The sequence below is a fragment of the Pleurodeles waltl genome, chromosome 8 (assembly GCF_031143425.1).
Source record: "Pleurodeles waltl isolate 20211129_DDA chromosome 8, aPleWal1.hap1.20221129, whole genome shotgun sequence".
Classification (NCBI taxonomy): Eukaryota; Metazoa; Chordata; class Amphibia; order Caudata; family Salamandridae; genus Pleurodeles; species Pleurodeles waltl.
This window is the reverse complement of record NC_090447.1, coordinates 1,502,354,322-1,502,369,327: the sequence shown is the minus strand read 5'-3', so window position 1 is coordinate 1,502,369,327 and position 15,006 is coordinate 1,502,354,322. Positions and strand designations below refer to the sequence as shown.

The 15,006-nt window shown below is 42.5% G+C and overlaps 1 protein-coding gene across 1 annotated transcript in view; it reads right to left on the bottom strand.

Moving 5' to 3' along the window:
* The window catches only part of LOC138248826 (uncharacterized), a 121,627-nt gene that overhangs the window by 59,556 nt on the left and 47,065 nt on the right, over positions 1-15,006 (bottom strand). The window contains exons 7-9 of the mRNA XM_069202766.1: positions 12,683-12,775; positions 4,160-4,320; positions 2,937-3,022 (exon numbers count right to left, since the gene is read on the bottom strand). Coding sequence (XP_069058867.1) covers positions 2,937-3,022; positions 4,160-4,320; positions 12,683-12,775 — 340 coding nt within the window. The remainder of the gene's footprint in view (positions 1-2,936; positions 3,023-4,159; positions 4,321-12,682; positions 12,776-15,006) is intronic.

The window sequence follows — 15,006 nt, the reverse complement described above, 5'->3', positions numbered from 1 at the left end:
AAGAGAAAAGGTTTTCATAAGATTGAATCTACTGAAGGTCAAGAAATCCTCCACACTGAAGCCCTCTCTCTCTTAGAATTCCCTCACAATTTGGAATTCTATCCCTAAAAACCTACGGATACCCAACCCTTCACATTATTCAGAAATGGATTGAAAAGAACTTCTTTTAAACACCTCCGGATGCTGTTATCCAGAGACCTAAGCATATTTAACCTCGACTTTATGCTTTCTACACCTTAGCATGCGTAGCTACCTAACACGTACACTTATGGAGATTTTATGGCTCTATAGAACTGTAATCCCGACTGCCTCTGTTCAATTCATTTTTAATGTGAAGTGCCCTCACACCTATGTTGATTTGCGATGTGCTACACAAAAACATAAAATAAACTAGTATTCCATCTGATGGCAATAGCATTTTAGAGAAACTCTACTTTTGCATATTTAGACACTATCTAGCTTTCGTGAGTGTAATTCTGGAAAGGAAAGAAACATCACAACTTCAGATGTATTGCACCACAGTTTACTCCACAGCCTTCATTCAGATTTTAAAACTCCTAGTGTAAAGTATCTCATCTGTGTAGGACAAGATCACCACGCAGCGTTTCTGCACCTTCACCACTCTGCAAACTACAAAACAAAAGGCAGCCTGTGCTTCGATCGTTAAAGGAGTGTACAGAGATCCCAACTTTTACTCTAAAAAGATCTAATGATTCCACCTAAATTACAGCCACTAACTGAATTTTATCTACCAAATCGTCCAAGATGAGGGGGTCATGTGCCTCGCCTTAGAGACCTGCCCTATCTACATTTTCTTCCAAGTTAATTTGCTCCATCTATTAGAGTAATTAAAATGAAACCCATCATAGTTTAGATGTATGTGGATGAGTCCCATCTATTTCATGTACAGTGAACACTGACGCCTGGTCAAATCACATACAGCCTGGGTATGATCTGTCACTGGGTAAAGGAAAACTGCTTATGCCTCAGTAGCGCCCAACAGGTATAAATAATGTAGAGAATACAGGAAAAGATTGTAGCATTTAATCAGCCAGCAGCCATAGAGGCTGCACCCTGTAGATGAAAACAGGACACAACCTTGAGCAAGTTATTTGTGTTACATTGTAATTAATTAATGCAGTGGTCCAAGGGAGGAAATCCAAACTGTCCACTCCTTCCACTCCTACAAACCACTCTGGAAATGCTCCTTGCTAGATGGCAGGCTACATGGGTCTTCCAAAATCCCTACATCAGAGGCAACAGGTACCAACCCCAGTGTCAGGCTATGCCTGAACATACAAAACCTGCCAAAAATGTATCAACCCCGACTACAGGATGCAACACAATGTTCTCTGCATCAACACACAAGGCCTGGTGAAAAGATCCAACCACCCTGTCAACAAGCCCAACCAAAGGTCAGGCAGCACAAAGCAAGTGGATAAGTCATTCACAGTGCAAGGGTCCAGGCTATGAAATACTATAAATTTTTTAAAACACATACAAAGTTCTAGCTCTTAGAGATTATGGAAAACCAAACTTCTTCAACAAGCGTGTGAATACTGTCTTAAATCTCTACACACAGCCAATGGGTAACGCCGTACATGGCGCTTACCACTTTCTTTTGGTCAGATTCAAAATTCTCATAATAATTATTTGGGATGTGGTATAGCACTAGTCCATGCCACCTCACTCCCATATAGATTTTTCTTTGTATTGCAGGGAAACTACTTAAACCCTTTGAGAGTTAGAACTCTGAAGTGACATATTGGCTGTTACACGAAACATATATAATGAATAGTGCTCAAATGTACCTAAAATGGAAAAGAAAAGCTGATCTTTGCATTGTTTCTGCCTAAAGAAGACCCTTTTCTAACCCACTGGCATCTTTCTGATAAATATGTCTGCTAATTGATCACCCACAAAACTGCAGTTTTCATTTAAAAAAAAAACACAAGATTCATTGTATCAAGTCACCCCTTCAAAATGCAAAAGCTCTGTTTTATAGCACAAAACTCATTGTGCTAACCAAAATTAACTGTGGATCTTTCTTTTCTGTTGGAGTTATTTTCCAAAACTCACTGAAACAAATAACTTTTATTAGCCTTGTAATTTACCCAGTAATGTAAACACTCCCACACATCTGCTTTCATGCTAGAAGCAAGTCCTACATACACCAGATGAAGAATCTGTTGTCCCTTTGTCCTCTCTGCATCCCGCCAGGCCACCAGTAAATAGCCCTTATTAGTCACATAGTTTCAGCTATTGCTCTCTGGCTCCCAACACCTTCATACGCTCAGATCCCTTCTCCTTCCTGTGCTGTTTCCACTATGTCTCTACAACTTTATTCCCAATCAAAAGTTTCTTTGAAGTAATAATCAGTGACGTCATTACGATGAATTACAATTTAAGTGAATTGGTTTTTTGGTAATTTTTCATTCTCACAAGGCAGTGTTGGCTTCAGTGAGCAAAACCAATACTGCATAATCGTGAATGTGCTATTCATTACTCAAAACTTTACACAACTGAGAACATACTTACCACAAGCGCTCATGGTGAACGTGTACAACATACGTCTGATAAACGACTACATACATACTACATACATACTACAATGACCACATACCCAAGCAACAATCACCACCAAGGACTTTGTTACAGGTAGCCCACAAATTCCCAAAATTAGTTAAGGGGCCCATCTGCATTGTGCATTTTTGATTTTCACAAAGAGAATCTAATTGCGGGGCAGAGAAATAACAAGCCTTTAGTGGCCCACTCTTACTGAAGTCTTAAGATGCTAATTAATGAATTCATCTATGGTGTCTCACAAGGATGGAGATTAGAAGGAGACATTGCTAAGGATCTGCCCCACCCATTAGTTACTATTCATTCCAAAATGCTATCAGTAAAACATATCACCCCTGGACGAGAACCCTTACCGGCTGCTACTGCTGCAGCGGAACCGCTGGAGCTGCCACCCGTGTAGTGCTGCGGATTGTACGGATTCCTGGTGGTGCCATGAAATCTGAAAATATAAAAATTGACGAAATATGTTCACTTACGCAAACCATTCTGTGGCTTTCGATGCATCAAAATAACTTCAAGTAGACTGGTCTGATCGCCACATGCATCACAGCACTAAGATTGCTTGGCTCCAGTTTTAGAGCATTGAAAGCCCATCCTCCCACTTGGACCTTCAAAACTGCCTCCATCGGTGGTAGTTCAAGCTCCTACTTCTTTGAGTATCATTTTATTTTGCTTGTCAAAATGCTTTATCTTATTTCCTTCTGCCTTCTATATATTGAATCATACTGGGCACATTTTTACTGTATTTGGATAGAAAGCTCCTAGCTTTACCAACTATAAATTAATCAGTTTTTTTTTTTTTTTTTTAAAGAAAATTGGTTGCTTTGGATCTTCCGATCAGGATCAGATTCCTGCAAGTTAAATACTAAATAGTCACCCATTTCAAATACTGAATTTTACTACTTTAGATGTACTTTTGATTTTTGTTCTTTCCCTTATGTTGGCAATGTCCATATCATAGTACAATAGCCACATAATATCCCTCTGCCACACTCTACATGTAACATGACACAAGCATATCTATCTTGGCATTTCTTTTATTTATTTGTTGCCTTATAAAGTGAAAACTCCACCCAACTGGGCTTGAGTGCCACGTACAAAGAAGGTACCTTAAGCTACACATACCATGTCCTACTGCACTACTGAATTTCCACACTTCTAATGTAAAAGTACAAAACAACCCATAGGTAACAGATGGCAGTCGCACTGGAAATCCTCTCCCAAGAAACAAGGATTCACACTTCTCTCTACGTGTGATGGGAACAGTCAATACACAGCGTTTTGATTATTATAGGAGACTAGGTCGAACATATGGTTTTGCGCAACTAATGAATCTGACTCCATCTTTTTTTTTTTGTCAACCTGTGTGCAGCAAAAAAAGGGCATCTTGGCTTCAGAGAAAATAATATAAAACACATTCAGCAGAACAATAATCAGACTGGACACTATAGGATTAACTCACTTCTGAAGACACACCTCACATTTTCTAATAGCTTGGTTTGGGGAATTTGTTGCCGATCAATGATTTGGGAGCCCATGCTCACATGGCAGCGGTCATGCATGGGAGGCACCTCACCTATTTGGATTGCATCCTGTAGTTCCAGTGCCCAGTTCGTGCATGTTTGACACACCTATAATCAATGCACCAGCTTCTCTCAGTTTCCTGGTTACTGTAGCATCCTCCGTCTCTGGCTCAGTGCCGAGATACGCTGTGCCCGCCTTATGAAGGTATGGAACCTGCAAAAGAAGAATCATGCATATGTCAGGCTCAAAGTCTGTCTCGTGAAACTTAAATCATAGATCAGAGTGAAACCGAAGAAGTAAACAGGTAAGCCTGTTTCATGGCAAGGAGGACACAGCCTACTGTTCGTGTGGGCTTGAAGGTTTTTTCCAATGACCTGTTCATGCTTTAACAAGGGCAGGCCACTGCCCCCTTTTGGAAGACCATATTGATTAAACATCCCAGACTGTTTTTGGCAGGGGCAGCGGCTGTACTAGTGCAGGCACTATAACATTACAGCGGTCGTAGTGTTACGCTGCACTGTGAGCCTGCACACCAGGCTGTACCTAAATACGGGTGAGGCAAGCACCCACCCTTGCCCTGCCCCTGCAGACATCCATGGCTTGATGCTGCTGGGACTTGCACATGACCTGACATGCACATGATCCTTCCCTAGAGAGATGTTTTACTTAATGTCTACCCTATTGTATATTATTTTCAGTGATGTTTGTACTCATGGCTTTGTTATTCTTTCTTCAGTTAATTTTGTGCAGCTTTATAACATGATCTGCCCCCCATCATAGTTGAGTACATTCTTTATATAGCCTACAAATAAACAGCATTGTTAATAGGGTCGAAATTAAAGCCTTTTAGAGACCAAGAAAAGACATTTCTCACTGCGGCATAACTAAGGACTGTCCTATGATGTGCTGTGCATGATGCTTACCGAAAAAGTGGGATTTAACTGAACAAGCTTAGAAAACAACTGATGCTATCTTGGGCCTAACCGCGTAAACATTAATCCCAGAAAAGATAAGAGCCCCTATATAGTATATAACTCTAAAATGCAAGATGCTGCTCAATGAGCAATAGAATTTTTAGAAATGACTTCAGGGTCGTGGAAAACAAGGAGAGACAATTAACATTCAAATTGCAAAAGTTCCAGGAGCTGAGCTGACACAAAATGGAAACATCATTTCTGGAGTCATCCAAAATCTTGATGCCATTTTGATAATTTTGAGGAGTATGAACAATCTTAACAGAACACTGCAGAATATGTTTTTGCCAATATCATCCAACGCCTGCTCACCACTCAGCAAGTAGACTTGATGCTCACAAAGAAAGTGGTCTTTTAGTTCATTAGTTTCAAATTAGAGAGGGCCATAGGCTAAAAAGCATTATGGTCAAACAGAGATAAAAGACCAATCAAGTACCAAGCTGATAGGGTATCAAACCTGGGGGATCAGCACATCAAAAACAACTCTTTGAATTCTGCTGGGCACAAGTCACTGAACAGTACAATCTACTTCTACTAAACGTGTGATGGATCCTAAAATATCACAGCTGTGCTCTACATAAAGTACATGGCCAAGGAAGGAAGCTCTTGGATTATGCAGAATACATGAATAGAAATTATTATGACTTGCACTATACAATACTCTGTTGGCCAATTCCTGGCACTCTGTATACAATCTAGACTACGTTCAGAAAGGCCAGTGTCTATTTATGCTAAGACCATGGGACACCAAGCCAAGAAAAGGACAGCAGAAGTAAAAATCCCTGGCCCTCAAACTATCACTTCACTTACTCCATCTGATGAATTTCGACCAAACTCATCAGTGGTCATGCTGATGTTTCTGCACATATGAAGTCCACTAGACCGTAATCCTCATGCTTCAGAGTTGATTTCGACTTGGCACAGAGCCTAGAGTTGTCCGTGACAAGACAGAATGTCCTAATTACTTAGGGCATTCGCTCAGATTATTTAGGTGATTCTCTCTAGTCATGGACAACTTCAATGAGAGATAAGCGCCTACCAGATCACACCACTTTCCTCTAGACTTTAACCTCAAGGCAAGGCTATCGCTGTCCTCTTTCTGAACTTAAAACCTAGCCCACTGGCAGATGTCCTTTCTGAGTAATATTAACAATATTTCAGTCATAAAATGCATTTAATATGTATTGTGCACTTAATTACATTTACAGACACGAGAAATATAATATGGGTTCTTTTCAATCAATGAATGAATTTGTATTTGAAAAGCGCAGCTTATCGCCCCGGGGGAGGGGGGTATCCAAGAGCTCATAGTTGTCGCTGTGTGTCCGATTTATTCCTCAAAGAGCCAAGTCTTGAGCTTTTTCCTTAAGTCGAGGAGGGTGTGTGAGGTGCGGAGGTGGTGGGGAGGGCCACCATGAGTCGTCCCAAGGGGAGATATTGCTTTCAAAGATAATAACTTCTGTCTTGTCCGTGTTCAGTCTCAAGCAGTTGGTTTTCAACCAATCAGTGACGGGTATCAAGGCGTTGCTGAAGTCGTCTCTGGGGGTGGTGTGGTCTTCGGCGAGGGAAAGTATAAGCTGGGTGTCGTCGGCGTAAGAGATGATTTTGAGTCCATGGGAATGAACAATCTTGGCCAGCGGAGTCACCTAAACCTTGAAGAGAGTGGGACTGAGGAAGGATCCCTGAGGGACACCCCATATGTGGCTCTTATGTTCTGAGGTGAAAGGTGAGTGCGGCCTGTGATGAAGGCATAGATCCATTTGAGGGCCCTGTCTCGGATCCCGATGTGGTGGAGTCTGGCGGTGAGGGTAAAGTGGAAGATGGTGTTGAATGCAGCAGAGAGGTTGCGGAGGATCAGGACCGATTTCTCTTGGTGGTCAAGGAGGGACTTGATGTTATCTGTTGTGGCGATAAGGGCGGTCTCAGTGCTGTGGCTGAAGCGGAAGCCGCATTGGGAGGGGTCAAGTAGGTTGTGTTTTTCCAGGTGTTCGGAAAGCAGTTTGTTGATGGGTTTTTCCAGGACTTTGGGTGAGAAAGGGAGCAGAGAGATGGGGCTGTACTTTTTTGAGTTCACTAGGGTTCGCGGAAGGTTTCTTCATCAGAGTCTTGACCTCTGCTCGTTTCCATACTTTGGGGATGGTGGCAGCCCTGATGGAGGTATTGACGATGGGAGAGAGGATGCTGCTGATTTCCTTTTGGTCTAGGTTGAAGATGTAGTATGGACATGGGTCATTGGGATAGCCGGAGTGGGTTTGAGGTCATGAGGGTGGCTGTTTCCAGGATGGATAGTTGCCTCCAGTCCGTGATGTAGTAGCTGAGGGTGTCCTCGGATGGGGTCAAAAGGTGTTTGATGCTGGTGGGTTGTGGTTGAAACTTACTGTAGATGGCTGTGATTTTGACATGGAAGTAGGTGACTAGTGAATTGCAGAGGGCGTGGGTGGGTTGGATTGTGTTTTCGGGTGGCTGCTGGGCAATTGAACTCTTTGACAATCTTGAAGAGTTCCTTTGGGTGGTTGTTGCTCTCCTCAATGTGGTTGAGTAGGGCGATCTTCTTTGAGGCAGACATGATATTTGTTCAGCGCAACTTTGAAAGGGGTCTGGTCTTCGGGGTCCCTGCTACCTCGACACCGCCTTTTGCAATCTCTCTTGAGTGTGTGTAGTTCAGGGGTGAACCACCTTGCAGGCCTGCTGGATCTTCTGGGGGAAGAGCTCCTTACAGGGGCCACTTTGTTGGCACCGTTGATGATCCATTCAGAGAGATTGCCGGCGTCTTGTTCAAGGTTGCCGGAGAGGAAGAGCTGCCTGGCCTGGAAGGCGGTGGTCCATTGGGCCTCTGTGACTTTTCCCCATCTGCTGAGGGGGAGCATGAGGGTGTGCTGTATGGCTCTGGTCTGGTTATAGAGAAGTGTACCAGGTGGTGGTCGGTCCTTGTGAGCTTCCTTGTGTGGGAGAACTTAATTTTTTTGCTGGTTGTAAAGATGGGGCCCAGAGTGTGCCCCGCAGTGTGTGTGGTGCTGGTGACTGGTTGTCTGAGTCCGATGTTATCTAGGTAGTCCAGGAGATTGGTGGTGTTGTGGTCGTCTATGTGGAAATTGAGGTCTCAGAGGAAGAGGCAGTCCGTTGCGTCAATGTCTAAGGGGGGCGATGAGGTCGCCCCGGGGTCTGTATGCGAGAGTTCCCCTGATGGTAGTTTTGGCGTCGATTTGGATTCTGAAGTTTAAGAGTTCCATGAGGTAAGACATCTCTTCTTCAAAGGTGGACAACGGAAGGTTGTCCTTATGCAAGATAGCGATGCCTCCTCCGTGCTTGTTGTGGCAGTCTTTGTGGATCAGTTTGTATCCTTGCAGGGTGGCGTAGGTAATGTCGGGGGCCGAGGCTTGCATGTGCTAGGTCTCAGTAATGAACATGAGATCTGGTCTGAGTGTGGATATGGTGTCCCAGATTTCTCTTGCGTGTTTGCAGAGGGATCATGCGTTGAGCAGCAGGCATTGGAGTTGTTTCTCTGGTTTGGAAGGCAGCAGTATGGGTGCAGTGAGGGTCTCATGAAGTGACACTGGAGGCATGTGAGGGGTCCGACTGTCATCCTGGGAGAGGAGATGCAGCAGTGGTTGTCACGGTTCCAGGGGCCAGAGTTCGGCAGTAAAGTATTGGCAGATGGTGGACGAGCCAGGGTTCCTGGCGCTGGACGCACCCTGGGGCGCGGTCCAGGCACAGACTGGCTTGTCTTTGGCACACCAGCAGCGTGCCCGCTGCACGGACACACTGCAAGTGCCATTAAGTAGGTCCTGAGGTGGGAGGTCAGCTGGAGGAGAAAACCGTGGAAAGAGCAAGACAGGAAAGGCAGCGGGGGCAGGGGGACGACCAGAGAGGCCCAAAAGAAAGGCAAAACACAAGAAAAAACAGCAACAGGCATGCAGCAAAAATACCCTGCAGCACCCTGCACCTACTCAGAAGAGTGGGCAGAGGCTGGCAGAGGCTACGAGCAGTGGGGGGAGCTGGCATAGGACCTGCACAGACTGTACATTAAAAATTGAATGTTTAATTCTGCAGCTTCAGAAAACCTCCATCACACATGTCTGTTTATTTCTGTGCTTTTCCCAATGCAACAGGTTTCAAGCAACATATGGATTTTAATCATGAGAAAACTGTTATGTAAATTGTAAGTATGATATGTAAATGAGAGGCCTATATTTTCGTCATTTATGAAATAGTATTTCGTGTTCAGTAATATTAAGCTGCAGCTATGAACTTTCTAATACCAAGAATGAGCTGCTCAGATATACTGATTAGTTTTGAGGAATTGCAAAGTATTTGCAGTAAGAGGTTCAGTGCTGTATTCCCACTAGTCTTCATCCCTATAATATAGTTTAATATAGTTAATAAGACCCATTATCAGTTCATTAAACCTTCACTGATCCTCTGACATCATGTTTAAATAAGTCGAAGGAAACTAGATATTGATCTCACATGGCCAGTGGGTGCAGGAATTAAAACATGGCTTTTAGCTCTTAAAGAGATGAATTTTGCTAGGTGCAGGATACTTATAAGACTGCAGCTTGTCTCATTCTCTAAATGTCTGTTGGAAGAACTTGTGACGCTGGCCTAAGTCAGTGACCACATTCACACACCATTCACAAACCTAACCTTTCTGCAGTTCTTTTTCAGCCTATGAACACCATTTTGTCAATGCTCCAAAAAAGGATCCTGACAATTCATCTGCAATTAATAGACTTGTAGAGATTGACATAAATCAGGTTACTCACTGAGAAATGAGGTTAGTTCCACCAATTCAAGGAATGAAACTGTGAGTTCTGTCCCACAGCGACACATCCACAGTTTAAGGGTGGCCCCAGGTAATTTTTTACAAAACTTACAACTTTGCAATCTGTGATGGCAAAGCGTGACTTCAGGTAACATGACTGAACTGTCTGCCATTAATGATCTACGTCCATTGAGCACATCATTGATCTAGTGCATTAAACAGATATGGACGACCAAGTACATCTCCATAGAGGAAATTTAGCCGAACAGATATGTCTTCAAGGCTTTCTTGAAAGGAAACAAGTCTAAGTGTGAATAAGCTATGTACAACCATTCCCCTCCAAATTAAAATGCCCCTTTCTCCATCAAATTAGCCAGATTGCACACAACTGTCTACAGAAGATATCACAAGCTAGTACATTAGCTGCAGTCATGGACACAGTGCTCGTACACTAACACAAAGACAAGTCCCCCAGATAAAATGCCAGCATTAAAGAATTTAAAAAACTGTAAATTCATCAACAACTCAAATTCCAGGTAATGACCCTGGTAAAGGTTATAGCAAAACATACCATGCCAAAATCTCTGAATCTGCTCCTAAGCACAGAACAAGCGTACAACAATACTCACATTGGTTACACTTGTAATAATATTAAGTGGTCTGTGGGCTCGGACAATGAATGCCCTGACAAATACACTCAGAAAGCTGGAGAAACAGAAAACCAAAATTTCTGGAATGTAGCGTTTCTGATTTAAAATCGTTTCCATTTTAATGCTCGGGATATACAACTGACTGGTGCATTTTTTCAGGTTTGATAAATCTTTATTATGTTTTCGGATGAAGCAGACTAGGTCCCTTTGCAGAAAACTAGAAGCACACTTTGAATAGTAGCATATTAGGTGCGGAAGCCTCCAGCGACTTACATCTTAGATTCAGAATGATGGTTTTAAGGAAACTTCACAATATAAGTAACACCTACCAGCAAAAACACATTGCTGAAAAGCTGCCTCAGATAGGGCATTCACTGAAGTCCATTATTTGCTGCAGGAATTTGATTCCCCCTGGGTACTACTGGATGTGTGGGAGGAATGTATTAAGAATTAAAAAGCCATTAAGCAAGCATATATTGCAGTATTTGGTTGCAACCTCTGGAGAGACAGATTGGGGCTATTTTAAATTCATTAGCCAACACACTGACTTCAGTGATGTACTACAGTGTTGAATATATATACAGCTTCATTCTCCTGATGAGGTCTTGTAGCAACCAGATTCATAGGAAGCTCCAGGAAGGCATTCTCAGAGTGCATGTTGAAAGGGCATGGGATGTGTAATATGTCTAATGAGTAGTGAGTGTTGGGTGTGGTGCTTAGGAATCAGAGACATGCTGCATTCTTGGTGTGGCAAATTTGTAGCGGCAAGGGATGTTGCAGAAAAGTATGAGAACACATGTAGTTGTACATGCGAGTACCTATCATATTCTTTAGCAGTGTCTATCATACTATCAAGTGAAGAGAAAGAGTTTTGTAAGGCTATACAGAACTCAGGTACTTGACACCTTATTCTTGAAGGAATCAAGTTCTAGAGCTTGGCAGTCTGGATTGAAAAGGTTCCTGCCAGTGCAAGAATTTCCAAAGGCAGTGGTTGGCCTATCATGTTGGCCTTGGGAGTAATTGCTGAGTTTATATGTAAGGAAATGTGCTTCAGTGCCATAGGCAGCAGAATGTATGATGCACATTGTTTAATGGCGATACCTCTAGCCACTGGGAGGCGGTGTGGAGGTTTGAAGGCTGGTAAGGTGTAGTTTATGAGGCAGGTACATCAGCTACAGAAAAACAACAAATCTGTGGTGCATTTATACAGAATACTAGATAAAGGAATCTTTCCAGACTGGTTTTGTCACTCTATAGCTACTGTGTTGAAGGTACTAACACTGGTATTGGGTCTTCTCACTCTGGGTCTACAAAATGGGAGGCGGGAGACAATTAGTTTAAAGCATCAAATCAATGCACAGATGTTGAGCACACACATTTTATGATCCAATGTCTATGTATCATTCCTAATAACAGGGGGTGAAAAGATGAAAGTGGAAATGAGATCAGCTTTCCAGCAAGACCCTAATGAGTACGTAAGACTGTTTACATGTCAATGGCTATGCAATCTTACGCATCTCGTTTCTCTTTACCGTACCTCATGGATAATATTTTGTGATTATCTTAGGCTGGCTCCTTCCGTGTAAACTCATCCTATCCTGCAAAATGCAGATTCTCTACACAGTATGTTACAAAGTTAAGAAGTTGACAGGCAGATGTACTTTTAAGTAGATCTATTGAAGTAAGTTGCATGTTATAGCACCCCATCAGGAGGATATTGACACTAGCTCAGCCCTACGGTTCTCAGCTTTTCAAAATATACAAGACAAAACATAATAAACTTCTCTTTTTGCAGCCAGCACAAGCAGACATCCTCAGCTGCCATACACAGAACACAAACCACAGTAAACAGCATGTAACTGCACCCACCCTGCCTACGACGTATATGTACCATGGAAAACAAACACAAGACGCACAGAAATCCATCTGCAACACAGGGTAGACAAAGAAATCAAAAAGGGACAATGTAGCCTGTCCATGAATTATGTATACACATCACAACAAAATGATGCATGGAACCCACAGACTTCCCACAATTCACACACAACATGGTGCAATGTATTCAACCCTCACTTTGCCAGTGACCTAAATACATCTAAGATGCAATATGCAGTATATCTTATCAAGCTCACTATCCCATCACAGTTTGTTTGCAAAGGTGAAGCAATTACATTTTGTGTACTACTCACCACTTTAATTTCTTCTTTCAAGCAAACAGGAATGCCGTCAAGTGGCGATAGAGGTTTCATGTCCTTGTAGCGAGCTGCAGACGCTTCAGCCATCTAAACTCAAAGTAAATGAGAAATGATTGATTTATTTCCCACATTAGGCAGGCAGACAGCAACATGGCAGACAAGGGATTCTGGTCTCAAAGAGCAACAAAAAGGCTAATTCAGATCATAACAGTATAATGAGAGATTATTGGTTCTAGTGGCAGCTGATGGCATTTGAAAGTGGTGGGGCGTAAATGTTTGGGACGAACACCCTGTGGCAAGCAAGCATAGCAAGTGAGCCTGACCGTCATAAGGTGGACTCGGGGGCGTTCTCCCCCTGGGTAATTTTTTTTAAAAAGAGGGGGCACAATGCATTTTCAAACAAATTTGAGAAAGCAAGAAGGTTCATTCAATAAATAAATTCTTCAATTCTGAAATTGAGAGACTGTGGACTAACATTACTGAGGCCTGTGGAATGGGTAGTAGCCTTCAGAGTGTCTCAATCATGCCTGTTATGCTCCTTTTACGTTAGACATGTGCATCCTTTTCTCTCCACATCTCGTCCATATGCATATCTTATCATCTTCAGCAGCCTCCTTTCACTGACTCCTGAATCCACTCCCTTGCATCTCATTCACTTCACGGCCCTAAAACACACAACGCACCGACTCACCTGTAAGAACTGCATTTTCATTTATTTTTGCCTTCTCAATATTTTGGCAACTGTGTGCCTTCTTCAGACAGAGTTGCACAGAATCACTATTGCAATTGGAATAAGTGACCACTGCTCTTTGTTCAGCAGAAAGGCCAAGGTTTGGATGACCAAGTATTCTGAACACCTTTTTGACCCACTGGCAGACATTGTGAGAAATGCGCACTGTCGTTCCTCTCAACGGTGGCTCATTATAAAGGCCTGAAGGCAACTCAGTTCAAAGTATGCACTGTACAAGAGAAAAGAGATTGCATGGCAAGCTGAGGTCTGCAACTGATAATTTTTGGCCACAAAAAAATACCATGTTCTTTGAATTTGCTAAACACAACCTTACTATATATGTGTGCTGACATGCATGTGCCTATATTCTGATAAATAGAACACCAATCAACGATTGATTTTAAAGGAAAGAGCAGTGATCGCTGTTCCTTATATATAAGTTGATTGGTTTAAATTATAAAGACAGAACTTCTGTTTAATCAAATAAGGTCTTCCAATAGGCATGCACTGCTGTATTTGATAAATAAGTATACTTTGACCAACTTGGGTGGTGCCTCGAGTTAGATCCCAGTTAATGACAGCAGAAACACATTTTAAAGATGATCGCAAGCAAACGGCCTACACTTGGCTCCTCTCCTGCATTTACTTTTTTCATTCGACACACTTGGTGTGAATGATTTAACCTTTTCTTTCCTGCCATATATGGGCCTCAGCTGCAGAAGAGCTCAGCGGATATAGATGTCAGGCGGAGAACACGACCAATAAAGAAAGACCAGGGCAGCAGATCGGTGCCCACCAAGATAGAAATGAGTCAATAAAACAAAGATAATCTATTTAATAGAAAAACACATGTAATGAAGGGCTGTCTCTGCACACAAAATAGGATAGGCTGCTATAAAATGTGCAAAAATGTTTAATATAAAGAAGTACTTCCAAAGTATAGATTTTAGTAATACCCAACTGTATGTAGCGCCTTTTTTTTTTTTTAGAACTGTTCTTTAAAAGCACACACTTCAGAGCTCAGCTGGTAACTCCCTTGCAACACCCGTCAAAAAGAATAAATCTGCGTCATCAGGAAGAATCAAGATATTTCATCAATTAAAGCCAATTCGGCTTCCAAGCACCATTACATTTGTAGATGGACCAGCTTTGCACATTAGCATTTCTTTCAAGGAAGCAGGCATCCTGGCAGGAAGGGTTATTTATCTGTCTGCCCCTTCCTCGGTTTCACAGCACAGCAGCCTCCCTGCCCCATGCTTCAGCTGAAGCATTTTACCTGTTGCAATTACCCGTCCTGGGACGACTGTCTAAAAACAGTATGGGCATGCCATATGCAAGCAATCCTTACCTCATACCCAAAATGTTGTTTATACATTTTTAGTAATATGCTTCCTTAACTTCTGCAAATATCCTCTGTGTGTTCGGATGTTGTCACATCCTGTGCACAACACAGTGCCTCATGAGTCTGTCTTGTTGTTACATGTGGTGCTGTGCCATTAGTCGTTTCTAGTGAGTCAGATGCTGTGTTTACTTGTATATTTGTAGTTCTGTGTCATCTGGGTCACACTCTGTTAATCTTTGGGTGGAT